This window comes from Euprymna scolopes, chromosome 4 (assembly GCF_053919585.1).
Source record: "Euprymna scolopes isolate OS-2025 chromosome 4, ASM5391958v1, whole genome shotgun sequence".
Taxonomy (NCBI): domain Eukaryota; kingdom Metazoa; phylum Mollusca; class Cephalopoda; order Sepiida; family Sepiolidae; genus Euprymna; species Euprymna scolopes.
The window spans coordinates 175,360,110-175,374,932 of record NC_136485.1 but is presented as its reverse complement, the minus strand read 5'-3'; the positions used below and the strand labels follow the sequence as shown (position 1 = coordinate 175,374,932).

The 14,823-nt window shown below is 34.0% G+C and overlaps 1 protein-coding gene across 1 annotated transcript in view; it reads left to right on the top strand.

Annotated features, from left to right (window-relative positions):
• The window catches only part of LOC145270303 (uncharacterized), a 30,515-nt gene extending 20,949 nt beyond the window's left edge, over nucleotides 1-9,566 (top strand). Inside the window, exons 5-6 of the mRNA XM_080125952.1 lie at nucleotides 3,873-3,998; nucleotides 8,539-9,566. Of these exons, the coding sequence (XP_079982078.1) occupies nucleotides 3,873-3,998; nucleotides 8,539-9,141 (729 nt within the window). The 3' untranslated portion in view covers nucleotides 9,142-9,566. The remainder of the gene's footprint in view (nucleotides 1-3,872; nucleotides 3,999-8,538) is intronic.
• Nucleotides 9,567-14,823: the final 5,257 nt, after the last annotated feature.

Genomic DNA, 14,823 nt, shown 5'->3' with positions numbered 1-14,823 from the left:
TCTAGTTTAAGCATCTCTATTTCTCAGGTGGTAGGGGTGGACACGTTGCTTACGAATAAGTTGTGATGGGTTTTTATCGGGCGCTATATCGGCGGATGAAATTTCCCGTGATTCTTCAGATATGCAAAGTTCTAACGAGGTATCTGGTTGTAGCGGTTCAGCTTCCTGTGATTAGTACCGTCATTAGTGCGTCTGTGTATCTTGCGGTTTTGGAGCAAGTTGTCGCAGCGACACTGTTTCCTCTCTCCCAATTGGGAGTCTAACGTGGGCATATTGAGGGTTGTATTCCAGCAACTCGACTTTGTCGACAAATGGCTCTTACTTAGATAACCGTAGTTTAAGTTTCATCAGGACTGAACCTGGATTTAAAAGCCAATGGAGAAGAGAGGTGCCAGATGTTGATTTTACGGTTGAACTGGAATATCCTCTCGTGAGGTGTAGCGTTAATAGCAGTACACAGTAAGGAACGGATGGAGTGTAAGGCATCGTGTAGAACTGTTTCCCAATGAGAAATTGGCAACTTTTTCGACCTCAATGTTTTCCATAGGGTTGCATTCAGTCATTCCACTTGGTCAGTAGTTGTTCACTGACTGAAAGTGATCGAGAAAAAGCAACTGGACACCCATTCTCATTGAGGATGGCAGCCAGAGCAATGTCAGAGGCATCGGTTTCTACAGTAAGGGGTATGCTGTGATCGATTGCTGTAAGGGAAGCGTGTTCAAGTTCTTCTTTGAGGTTGGAGAAATTGGTTGAGCAGGATTCTGGTAGAGGGAAGACTCGATTTTGTCTGAGAGGCGAGGAATCCATTAAGCATAATATGAAAACATACTGACGACCCGCTGCTGTGATTTCGCATTTTGTGTTAGAGGTAGATGTCTTGAAGCCCAGAATCGTTCAGGGTCTGGCTTTACAACTCCCAATGACACTTTATACCCTAAGAGGGTGATTTTCTCTGTTCGTATAATGCTTTTGTTCTCGTTGAAACTTATTGTTTCCTAGCAACATCTAAGAAGTGATTAAGATTTTCATGTTCTTTCATTGTACGACCACACAGTGATGTTATCGACGTATGCGAAAGTGTCGGTGATCTTCTCCCATTTTATTAGGTTGTCTATAGACGGTTTATTACACCGAATGGAATGTGGCAGAATTGGTATAGGTTCCCACAGGCTTCGAAGGCTGTGAATTTTTTCTCTTCTAGTATCCGTATCTGATGATACGCATTCCGTAAGTCAAGGGTAGTAAAAACCGAATAACAAGCAATTTTGCGGACTAGATCATCGATTCTTGGTAAAGGATAAGCATCATGGTAAGTGAACCGATTGATGGTTTGGCTGCAATCAATGACAAGGCGGCGCTTGCTTGGATCGTTGGTGGTTACTAGTACCTGTGCTCTCCAGGGAGAATGAGAGGGTTTTAGATTTTGAATTTCAGCTTGAATAAACTGTTGATTGATCGGTGTCTTCTGGATTTTGTAGCAATGGGCTTGCAAGCAGGTGCTAAATGTTCAAATAATGGTGGGGAAATAAGACGGGATGCCATTACGGCGCATATGGTGAAGGGATCTCTATGACCTCCCAAAGGGTATTTCTACTTTGCAATGTAGTTTGAGAAAGTCATGTCCAAGTAAGACATCTGAACAGAGGGAAGCGAGGACTGAAAGTTTAAAACGTGGGTAGATCTTTCATATGATAATGTCACATAGCAGTGACCTAAAGTGTTGCTTGACGCCATTGATATCTTCCTGCAGGAAGTTTGCTTTGACCAACCAAATTTATGGATGTTTGATATATAGCTTTCTAAGCTACCAGTATCCACAAGGGCTTCTAGGATTATCCCATTCACGGAAAGTTTGATTATAGCTTTTGATAGGCAATCGGGTGATGCAGCAGTTACTATGGATGCGAGTGATAGTTCGCAGGCCGAGGTTACTTTCCTAGGGACATGGTTTGATCAACAGACAAGCTGAAAATGCCCCTTCCTGCCACAACTATTACAAACTGCATTACGAGCAGGACACAATGCGTGGATGTCGTCGATTACCACAGAAGAAGCACTTCTCTCCAGTCACAGCAGAGGTTTTCTGAAGTAACAGGAACTTGCCAGACACTGAAGGTTCGGCGATGGCGCCACATGGTGTGAGGTTGATATAAGATTCGGCTTGTCTCTGGGCTGTTTCTAGCGAATGGGCTAAGTCAGGGGTGTCTTTTAATCTAAGTGTTCCATCTAAGTCTTTGCCAGGTTGCCTGAGAACGGATACCTGTTATGAGGGCGTCGCAAACTGCTTGATCACTGTGTTCATCTGCAGTTACTGCCTCGAAGTGACAATTGGCAGTTAATAAGTCCAGTTTCTGCAAGAAGTCATTAATAGTTTCACCCGATTCCTGCTTAGAACTTGCCAGAAGATGCCTAGAATGTATATTTGAGGGTTTTACAAAAAGAGATTGGAATTTTGAGATGGCAGCTTCATAAGTCACAATTTGCTATTAGTTTGTGTGCTGGATGTGGAATAAAGACATTCAGTTTGTCAGTGGGTTGGCAGTTGATTGCGTTTAAGAAATTAAATGTGTGGAGCGAATGGTCTGAAGAATCAGGTGCTGAAGGGCTATCATCGAAACGCTGTGGCTTCAAGAACTGGTCCATTTTTAAGTTGGATTTCTTGAATAAATTTGTGAGGACAACACGGAAGGTCAATGATAACCTGTGAACAAGGCTTTATTCATAAAGAAGTACAGGTATATAGGCTGTGACAAAAGAGGATTGTTAAAAGCATGCAAAACAATGAACGATGTTAATATGACAAGTTTTTTTATCTGCATAACATAAAGCTTATTTTTCATATCTAAATTTTTATTTTATTTTAAAAAATTTTTTTTTTTTCCTGAAAGTGTTTCAGGAAAAAATGTTAGGTGTTAGCCACTTTAAATCTTGTGTAATCACATTCGATAATTATCAATGATTATTTCTAATAAGTGTTAATCTGAATAATTTTTGTTACAAAAATTTCAAATCTCATTAAAATTGTTAATTGTCTAGTTTGAGAATGTTGTGTATATTTCACCATATGCAATGGTATCACGTGTAGTTTGATACATTGAATAAGTAGTAAATAATAAAATTATGGCACTGTAAACAAAAAGACAATCTTGGGGCTTAATCTAGTTTCTATTTAATAATTAATTATCCACCTTTTTCTCCCTGCTTCATCTCCGATTCATTGTTCCCCCTTTTTCTTTTTAAAACGTAATTTAGCTCGATTTTAGCTCTGTTGAACGAGCTTCGAAACTGGTCAGCTGACGTATTCATTTTTATTTTTAATTTCATAATCTAAAATGTTTTCAAACGGGTTTAAATTTGGTCTTTAACATAGTCATAAAATTTTGTACCCCCGCAAATATATTTAAATAAAATGTTTTAATAAATTTAAATGAAGACTTGTATTTCTATTTTATTTTCAATTTTTGTTTAAACGAGTGTAACATCCCACCTTTTAATAGACTTTTCAAACTCCTGAATGGATTTCGAACGGAACCCTCATGAATGGAAACTTGTACAGAATAGTGAATTAACCTGTTATCAATGGGATAGATATTTGTTAAATGTTATTGTCTATAGTTGGGATTTAAACATGCTGCCTTGTTGAATATGAGAATAGTAATAGAATATTCCAAACTGGAGTTTTTGTTATTTTGCCACATGAATCAGTCTTTTAGATCAAACAAAAAAATGATCTTTAAGAAATCCTGACTGGAGACAGGAATGGCAATTCTCTTCAGCAACAGGTGCTTTTTTTATTGGTAAAGAATTTTGTGTTTGAATAAAAAATGTTTTCAAACAAAATTTGTAATTTGAAATGTGTATTCATATTGTAGGGCAATGAAGCTGCCAATGTCACTGGACCTGGTGGAAATCATGTGCAGGGTAGCAAATATGCTGCAGATCGACGCAGATATCGACGGCGGTGGTGGAATAGAAGGCGCCGTGGTGCTGCCAGGGAGGTAATGTGTTGCAACTCCTTTTGATTTTTTTTTTTTTTTTTTTTTTTTCTTTTTTTTTCTTGTTCACCCACACAAGGCATTGGATGTAAAGGGGCTACTATTTGGGGCTGTGATATGAGTGAGACAGCTGTTCACATTGCATGTTAAACTTCTGTTAGGTTAGTACAGTCAAGGAGGGTATTCCTAAGTCTAGCAATCTGCAAAAAGGATCTCTACCCCTTCAAGTAATTTTCATACTTTTCTTTAGCCTGAACTCTCAAAAAAAAAAAAAAAAAAAAAAAAAAAATACAATTCAGAGGCTCCCTTTCTAGGGCAATTGCTCTTGACATATCAAAGGCCTTTGATAAGTATGGCATAAAGGCCTACTTCACAAGATTTCCAGCTACAGTATAACTGGAAAGATTTTCTCAATTATTAAATCTTTTCTCTCTGATAGGCTCATAAGAGTAATGGTTGATGGGCAGAAATCAAAGGCCCAGAGTATTAATGCTGGAGTCCCTCAGGAGTCCATTCTAGGCCCAACTCTCTTCCTGATCTACATCAATGATCTCCCAAAACACATACTTAAATCATTCGTTGACACCTATGCTGATGACACGACCATCTATGGCAATACATCTAAGGCTGTAAGTGACAAAGTTCTGATTCTCTCTCCTCTGATTTTGAGTGCGTGGTGCAATGGGGGAAGAGGTGGCTGGTTACTTTTAATGCATCTAAAACCAAGCTCCTATCTTTACATCAACGCTCTGATCCCCATCTGGCATCAATTGAAATGAATGGCTCTCGTCTAGGGGAAGCTGCATATTTTGATAAGCTTCTGGGTTTGACCTTTACTCCTGACCTGAAGTGGAATGCGAACATCAAGTCAATTGCCAAGGTCGCGAGGGGAAAAATGGTAGGATCCTTCTACCACTCCACAAGATATCTCACTACTGATGCAATTCTCTATCTGTATAAAAGCCAAGTACGTCCAAAGGTGGAGTACTGCTGCCACATATGGGCAGGAGCTGCTAAAAACAGCCTATCCTCCCTTGACAGAACACAATAGGGTCCGTGGCTTAGTGGGGGGATGCCCTTTTCTCTTCCCTGCAACCTCTCCCACAGGAGATGTTGCGAGCCTGTCTGTTTTATCGTTACTTCCATGGCAAGTGCTCGTCTGAGCTCCAATCTCTCATCCCCTCTCGCCAATGTTTCACGATAAACACTCGTCTAGTTGAAACCATTGTCAAAAATTTTCCCCACTCTTTAGCTGTGCCAAAACCGAAACGTAAGCTTCTTTCTTAGAAGTGCACGCCTGTGGAACTCTCTTTCGTTAGCCTGTTTCCCACCTGACTATAACCTGGATGTCTTCAAGTCCAACATAAACAAATTGCTGATAAACTGCCCCCTTAAGACCTCTATCAAATCTCGAATACTAACGATTACTACGATACTATCCCATTGATTACTCTACACACAATGACCCTTATCCCTGAGTTGCTTCTGGCCCTTGACTACCTTTTTTGTAAAAAAAAAAAAAAAAATACTGTACGATCAAAGAAAGATTCATAAATAAGATTTTTTTCTAAAAAATGTCATTTTAAATAAAATGAATTTAATCTTGTGAAATCATTTAAATTGTAGAATTGTATAGATTCTAGTTTTTAAAAATCATTGAAAGAATTTTAGATTAGATGAGTTTTAACTATTTGATTCAGTTAATAAAATTAATACTTTAATTATACTTAATTTTCAAAATTCTTTTTAAAAAGTGAGATTAAAAAAGTTTATGCCTTTTTGTAGAATTTGTTTTTTGACCTCAAATTACATTTTAGCTTTTGATTCATTGAAATGAAATTTCTCTGGAGAATAGCATGGATGTTGACGCATGTCAAATTGCAATTTATCATTTTATTGTTGCAATCAAGTTGATATAGTGACCTTTACATTTTTGTGACAATTGGCTCTTTCTCAAGTTAATATATAAAAAAAAAAAATTTTTATATCTTGATATTGTTCAAAATGTTGCATACTGATATTTTCATCATTAGATGGCTTTCACTCACTGTTGTCCAATGAGTTGACTGCAGATCTGAATCCAGGTTTCATCCATTGTCACATGTTGACATTTTGTGTTGAAACCATGCTCAAACTCAGATTGTTATCTAAACAAATGTGGCACCCACTTTGAACACTTCGTTCTCATTGACATAATACAAAATGTTGAAAATACACTTCTGATTTCTTCAATACCTATCTCTTGCAATTTCAATTTATAAGCCAAAATGAATTGTTTTCCAAAACTGCCGAATTTGGCAACTCGCATATTCAGAATCATTTGTATGTATGGCTGCATTTTAAATCTGCTTATTTCATTCTGCAGACTGAGCAGTCTGAATAATGCTTAAACCATTGGTTTGAATAAACAGTATTCCCATCCAAATTTGCATAAAAATATGCAAATTTTGTAAAACTGCAACAATTGCTTCACTTTATACTTTATTGTAAACTAATTTGATTGGCCTCAAATTTTGAAAGATGCCATTTGAAGGTTAGTGTACTTAATAAAATCTTGGATTTTTAATTTGTAGTACCACATATCATATAAACTTTTGAATTTAATTTTATAAACTAATGAATGTTTTCATATCTAAATAACAATTACTATTAGTTTGTTTTATTAGACGTTTAAATTGAATCAAATTGATTCATGAATGCGATGGCGAGTTCCAGTTGAACGTGACCCTTCATTTTTTTTTTTTTTTTTTTTTTTTTTAATACCATATGTTATATTTATATATAAAACAATCTTTTAAAAATTTCAACAAATTAAATTTTAAACTACATTTTTAAAAATGTAAAAATCAATAACATTTCACTGGGAAAAAAATGGAGGCACAATAATAAAATGACCCTTTATTAATAAACAAATCTGCAATTATCAGGAAGTTTTATTGAATGTCCTGGTGCCTTGTCTTTTCATTTTCAGTTCTTTTTCCCTTAGGGGCATTAAAATATGCAAATTGCACCTCTGCTGATGGGTAAGACCCCCTCCCCCCTCGACCACCAACATACACACCCACACACATGGGGCCCACGTGTTAGCCACAAATAGCAGCTTGTGGTGCTTGAGGATTGCATCCTGATGCTTTATTGATTTTTAGTTTAGAAATTGAAAACCCTGTAGAGTTTGTATCTTCTATTCTTGCAAAATTTTCAATGAAAACTCAAGTTGTTAGATGGCCTGCATTGTATTCAGCTAGATTTTACCAGTTGTTATAAAACTATTTTATTGATATTATTGATCTGGTGAGCAGAACAGGGATCGTGCTATTGTCATAATTATCCGGGCAATTTACGTAACCTGCTGGAAGGTAACAAACAAAAATTATATATATGAGAAGAGTAAGATGATTTTTAATTTGTAATTACAATTAAAAATCTTTTACAAGGAAGAACAAACAAAATCAATAAATTGCACGATCGTTTCGGAAACGATGTTTTTATTGAGATAGACAATAAGTCTTGAATAAAAACAATTGTTTCATTTAGTTTTTTGAAACCGTCTCATCAGCAAAAGTATTGGGTGGGTTTTTCTTTGTTTTTAAGTAAGGCAGATGTATCTTTTAATGGTTCGCCTTATAAAGGTCTTAAGTATCATTGTCAATGCATTCATTGGGATGTTAAATGTAATTTTTGAATGCTTGAAAAAGTTGATACAAACTTGCAAAGGAATTAGTGTTACTAACGATTTTAACTGGTAATATTCTATTTTCGTTTCCTTTGCAAGTTTGTATATATCAACTTTTTCAAGCATTTATAAACTACATTTAACATCTCAATGAATGCATTGACGATATTTGCGACCTTTAAAAGATACATCTGCCTTTTAAAAAAAAAAAAAAAAAAAATGCTAGTTTTATTTTTGGTCTTAAAAACACCCAATATTTTTGCTGATGAGGAGACTGTTTCAAAAAACTAAATAAAATTATTGTCCAAGACTTATTGTCTATCTCAATAAAAATATAGTTTCCGAAACGATCGTACAATTTATTGATTTTGTTTGTTCTTCCTTATGAAACCGATTTTTAATTTTAATTATAAATTATCAATCATCTTACTAAATATTAAAATAGCTCTAGGATACATATGCCTATTGAGCTTATATATTTACATTACAACGAGCACTGTTTTCTTTTATTTTAATTATATTAATGAATTTAGTAATACATTAAAATATACTCTGCTCTTTAGACTGTTCTAATCCTCTTAAAATTATATATATATATATATACACACACACACACACACACACACACACACACTGATAGTAAATGCTTTAAGTGATGTTTGTTACGGAGATATCATTGGTTCAGTATTTTGGAATCTTTCTGCAGTTTCACGTACACTGCCTGGAAAATTCCAACTATAGCACAGGCCTTATTCTGCATCAGTACTGTATTGTTAAAAGTCTCAAGATTTTTTAGTTCTTTTTCTCCCAATTGTATGAGACCTTGTATATTGTGTGCTCAGCTAAAATTGACTTTATTTTCTTTGACAGGAAGGTGAAGAGGCAAAAGATGACGTTGATGATGGGGACAGTGGTGAAGGAGGTGGAAGTGGAGATGATCGCAGCCGGCCACCAATGAGGCGTAGACCCTATTGGAGACGGCGACGTTTTTTCCGTGGTCCAAGGCGTGGCATGCCATCTCGTAGCATCCCTCAAGATGAGCATGGTGGAAACACTGGAGACGGTGATTCTCGGATGCATGGACAGCCCCCCTTCCGTCGGCGACGCCCCTTCTATCGTAGGTTTTATCGCCCACCCATGCACCGTTACTCCCAAGGAGGTCCACCACGAGATGGTGGTGACTCACAAGATGATGGGGGTCAAAGTGGACCTCCTCCTTCCCGGCGACGACCCAGGCGTTCTAGAGGTGGTGGTAGCAGCTTTAGGCGAGGCAGATGGGGATCACGGGGTGGGCGTACAGGTTCTGGGCAAAGAGATCACTCCGAAGGTGAACCAGGAATGAATGACAGTGGTGGCCATAAAGGAGACGATTCTGGCCCAGGTAAATCCGAAGAGGGTGGCAGTTCTGCCCCTGCCCCATCTCAGTCAACAACCGAAGTGACCCCAGCTGCTGCTCCCCAGGTTGCTGCTTAGAAGACTTTAACGTCCCTTTAGTAGCAAGGCTTACGATGACGTAGCAACAAAATAAAATGGGAAAAACAAAATAATTTCCAGTCTCTAGGAAGATCTACTTTAGTAAATGCTCTAAAATTTTCCCTTGTAAAGTTGAATGAACGCCATTTCAAGCAGCTTTTTTTCTCTTTTACGGGAATAACATCCAAACAAATCACCTCCACTTACCAGCAACAAGTTGATTGGGGTGGCGATCATTCCTGATTGAATGCAGTTTGTGGGGTGGTAGGCCTCTTTCCTTTTCTCTTGGAAAGGAAAAAACAAAACAACAAAAAAACCATGATCCAACTCCATCATTTCTTAACCCCCATTCCTTAACATCTTTCAACTTTTCTATCAGGGCAGTGTAAGGCTACGTTTATGAAATAAAGTTCCATCTTCAGCAATCTGACTTTTTGTTTAATAATAAAAAAAAACAACTTTTATCATAAATTGTCTGATTTTACCTAGAGACTAGAAACCTTGCAGTTATAACAATTCAAAACCTAACTTTATGAAAGAATTGAATGTTGTACAATAAAAATTAAAATGCTCAACATAATTTAAATCTTGTTTCTGTATCTTTTAATAGAATTAGTTTTTTTTATCCATTGAGAAAACAAATGAACAATATTCAAGTACGTCACCAGAGAAATAAGTATACAAAAATATGCATGAGCAAATTTTCAAGACCTCAGTTTAATATAATAGTTAAATTTAAAATGTATCTGTAAACCTTTATTTGGATTAGTTGACTACTATTCTCATATTGGTTATTTTCATTTATGTTTGGTTGATGAAGTCTTTTTTTTTTTTTCTCTCCTCAATGAAGTCTTTGACTTTCTGATCTATCTTTCCAAATTATCTTTGTCGAATTTTGGAAACAAATTTTAAGCAGAACTTGCTATTTCATGTGAGTAGGTTCTCGTTACTGATTTAGTTCTTGTCCAGAATTCGCCTGTATATTAAAAATAAAGAAAAATCTGTATAATGTACATATTCATGATTTAAATGAAAACATGTTCCAAAAATCATGTAAATTGATTCTTATTTTTAAACAAGAAAATCAAATGTCTTCAGTGACAGGAGCAGCCATTTTGTCTCATTGTTGAAAAAAAAAAATTATAATGCATGTGAATTCTCATTAATCACTTGTTTTATAATTTACTTGATCAATTGGCATTTTTTTAAATACATTTTTGTTTCACCACAGGTACATACATAATGCAGGTTTGTCGTTATTTTTGTTTAATATAAGGGCAATTCTGGACAAGAACTAATATTACACGTTTAAAAGCAAAATAGGTTTTAAAACTCCTAAAGACCATAGAATTGCCCATATATCATATGAAGTGGGTTGCATATCAACCAGTTCTAAACAACGATCTCCTAGAAGTTGCATGTTCAAATAATAAAACTTGACAATCTACCTCGTCGGTTAAATAACTAATTCAGTTAGAAATGGTCTATAATGCAGAGTCTAAATATGCCCTTAAATATCATTTTAGGTGATGTCTACTGAAACGTGAAAATAACCAAAATGAGAAGTAATTTGAGTACAAATTATCAAAAATATTCTGAAACTATTTTACATGAAAACTAAATTTGATGTTACGTATTGGAATAGAAATGTCTCGAAACTGGTGTCAGAAAAATGACCGTTTCCACTAATGCACTTGGCTTGGAATAAATTTAAGTTAATGTATACAAATAATTGCTACTATCTTTTATAAGGAAACAATGTATCTACGTATGTGTGCGTTTTTCATTAAATATAGGCAATTCCTGTCTACATATTGTTTCTGGAAAGAACTGGCTGATCTAACTGCCATAGTTGCCTATTACCCAGATCCTTTCAGATCAGTCATCAGAGATGATTACCAATAAATGTTAAAAATAATTTTTTTTTTTTTAACAAACTATTAATTGCTTTTATTAAAGGCATTTAATATCGCTTGTTGGGATTTTTAAATATTTGGTTTCTTAGCTTAAATTAGTACTGCTTCTAGTATATCAAGTTTATTGTTAGTTCAAAAATGTTTACAATTTGGAGAATATGTTGTCTTGGTAGACAAAATATTCTCAAACCATTAACCAGCAAAAACTTGATATACAAGAAGCATAAATAATTCTAAGAAATCAAATATAAATCAATAATGATGTTCTGAAATGCCTCAAGTGACAGAAAACCTATTAACATGTTGCGCAAACAAGAATCACTTATGAACAATTCAAAATCTTTACTGGTAATCATCTCTGATGGAACTGGACGAAATTACATGGGTCAATGGTGACGATGACGGCTACATTTAACTAGAAAAGATCAAAAGCCAAATATGTAGACAGAAATTTATCATTTGATGAAATCTGATGTATATATATTGTTTCAGTACTTATTTCAACCGTGCTACTTAACGAGTATAGCATTAATAGCAATATCAACATTTTTGCAGCAAACAGTAACATTTGCATTTCATGAAACGCAGACTTTTTGTGCATCTATTTTTGTACTACTCATATAAAAACTATTTTCTTCAACTAGAATTTGCAGCAATCTTAAATTATTTGAAACTGCCATAATTATGATGCAATCCTAAAGATTCTTTGAATCATAGGAACCATCCTATAATATAAGAAAATATAAAATCTGGAGACTGCTTTCTTCCTCATACTGAAATGTAATATACATTTTTGTAATCTATTTTTTCTCTTTCATCACATATATCCATAATATTATTAGATATGTTCATTTTTTTTTTTTTTTTTTTAAGGTGGGAATGTTATATTGAAGAATGTCTTCCTATTGAATTTTTATTTGAAATTCAATTGTTAAATTTAGATTGTACACTATTGCATTTGCATCCTCTTATTTAAGGTGATTGTAAAATATTGAAACAATCTAAATAATAGAACATGGATATTTAATTTAAATTTTGTCTTTCATTTTTTATCATCTCACTTTTCAATGGCTTTTAGTCAATGCATGGGCAAATTTCCATTCTGGTCTTATAAATTTTTTACACTTGACCTTAATGGATCAAGTGTAAAGAACTTAAACACTTGTATTTGAAAACGAGTCTTCAACATGGAATTTTCTTTTACATCCATAAGTGTAAAATATTTTGAATTACTTCCATTGTTTTTGCTTAAATCTCTACAAGTTTATAAAATGTTAAATTTGCACAAGTTAAAATGTGATTTAAAATTTGCACGACTGAAGTCTTTCAAGTGAAAACTTTGTCAAAAAATTTGCAATCGTTCGTGCTAGTTTGAAACTTTTTTCTGCAATTTGAAAATTCTAAATGTATTTCATTAAAAAAATTTGAGTGAACAGTCTTGAAATTTTACATTTTATTTATAAATCAAATCTTTGTCAATACGGGAAAATATCCTTCAACAAAAAATCTGAAAGTAGGATCCTTCATCTCATAATTTGTATTCATCAAATGCTGTAATAAATGAAGTGATTTTTTTACCTAATTTAAGTGTTATCCCATTTTATTTTTCTGCATTTATGTGTATTTATATTTGCCAGTGTTTAGAGGATGAACCAGCCATCATGGCCGATAACTTTTTAGAAGCAGTGTTATTTCTTTGATTGCCTGAGTACATTAGCAGAGCATGTTGAAATGTAACTGATAAATTGTTCTTTAAAATGGACCGATTTCTTTTTTTTTTTTTTTTTTTTTTTTTTTTTTTTTTTTTAAGATTGGCTTGCAGGAGTGCCATTCAGTTTTCAGTTGAGAAAAGAACGTTTATTTGCTAGAAGTAGAAAAACTATATTTAAGAAGTTTGTATTTCAGTTTAATTTTTAATACCAGAATTCTGAAGACCTGAACTTAAGTTTATAATTTATTATAGAATAAACAGTAAAGTTTCAATTAAAACTGTTAGAGGTGTAAGTGTCCAATATGAAAGACAATCTTATCAAATTTGTTCTATTGGGTCATTTGAAAACAAATCTAAAATATGCTAAAAACAAATTCAATCCATTTTTCTATAGACTTTGTTATACAGGGTGACCCCCCCCCCAAAAAAAAAAAAAAAAACACAGGACATTCAATTGTTTTTCTGAGCATTTTACAGTCAACGGAGAAAAAAGTCCAAAGACCCTAGTGTTTTGATGTGATGTTTTGAATATAATAAACTAGTTATGACCAAAGTTTACTTTCATTCAGACAAAACACTAAGAAACAGGCCCTAATTAGAGTTGGGGCCCGCTTTTTTTTTTTTTTTTTTTTTGTCACCCTATACAACTGAAATTCTTTTGAAAAGTTAGGAGTTCAGTCCCCCTTACATTCAGAGTTACTTACCCTGAATTGAGTTTAAATTTGTAGCTGAATTAGGTGGGTGGGTATTTATAACTCAACATTTAATGAAACAATGAGATTTTTTCTTGTATAATTTGTATTCTGACTTCAAATCAAACTCTTTTTTATTTTATAATCTCAACTTTTTCCTTTTGTACAATTTCAAATGCTACATGGATTTTGTCAGTTTAAAATTAGAGAAATATCTCAACTTCAAATCTTAAAAGAAAAAACGATATATCAAAAGTTGACAGCTTTGGATATTCTAATCTAATTTATAAAACTTACTATGTCTGTCTCTTTTCTTTCTTCCAAAGTACATCTGAGATACAAGGTTGCAAAGTGAATGATTGCATATTTGTGGACCATTCTTTTTATGGGTTTTTAACTGGTAAAACTCTATAAGGGGTAAAAATGGGCACTTAACAGGCATAAGTTGACTTAAAGTGCGCTTGGATGCATGTGCAAATATACATTTATACGTTAAAGTTATATATTTTTTTTATCTTATCAGTCTCGTCATTTGCAAGTATTTCGTTCTTGTCTAGAATTCTCTTCACATTAATAAAAAAAAAATTAAATCTTTTCATGTTAAAAAAAAATTATGTAAATTGATAGTTTTGAAACAATCATTTTTAAATGATTAATGGGAATTCATAGGCATTATAACATATCTAATAAATATGAATTATTGTTTTTTTTTTTTTTTTTTTTTTTTTTTTTTTTGCTCTCATTAAAATCTGTATTTTAGGTTTTAGAAAATAATCATAAATATATAGATACTTCTATTGTACCTGTAAGGTTTGCAAATATTTTATGGTAAGTTTTTTTTTTTTTTTTTTTTTTTTTTTTCAGCAAAAAGCAAAAAAAAATCAAATGGTCTACAAATTCTTAATATTGAATGTAGATGCTACTGGTCAAATTAAGATGCGTATTCACTGAATTTAATGATGCAACTTAGGAGTTGCTTGACATGACACCTGCGATAGGGTGAGCTAGCTCCTTTCTTAAACAGTGTCCTTGATGAATACAAGCTATGCACAACTGTCCATGGCGGTCAAGATAGTAATGGACAGGCAGTAAATCCCAGAAGCTGCAACAAGTAAACCTATGGACCAAAGTTAGGTTTAATATCAGCTTTGATGTATAATTTTTGTGTGTATATATATTTTCAGCTGCCATCCCCAATCTGAGAGTGGTTTTGGAAGCAATTTTCCTGAATTGCAGAGGGCAGCATAGCTGCACTAACAAAACCTCTTAACCCTGTGTTAGTCCCATTGGGTGTTTTGTCATCACAATTTTGCTTAAGTGCTCATAATTCTTGGTTGACAACTTATTTCTTTTCTTCCCTCCC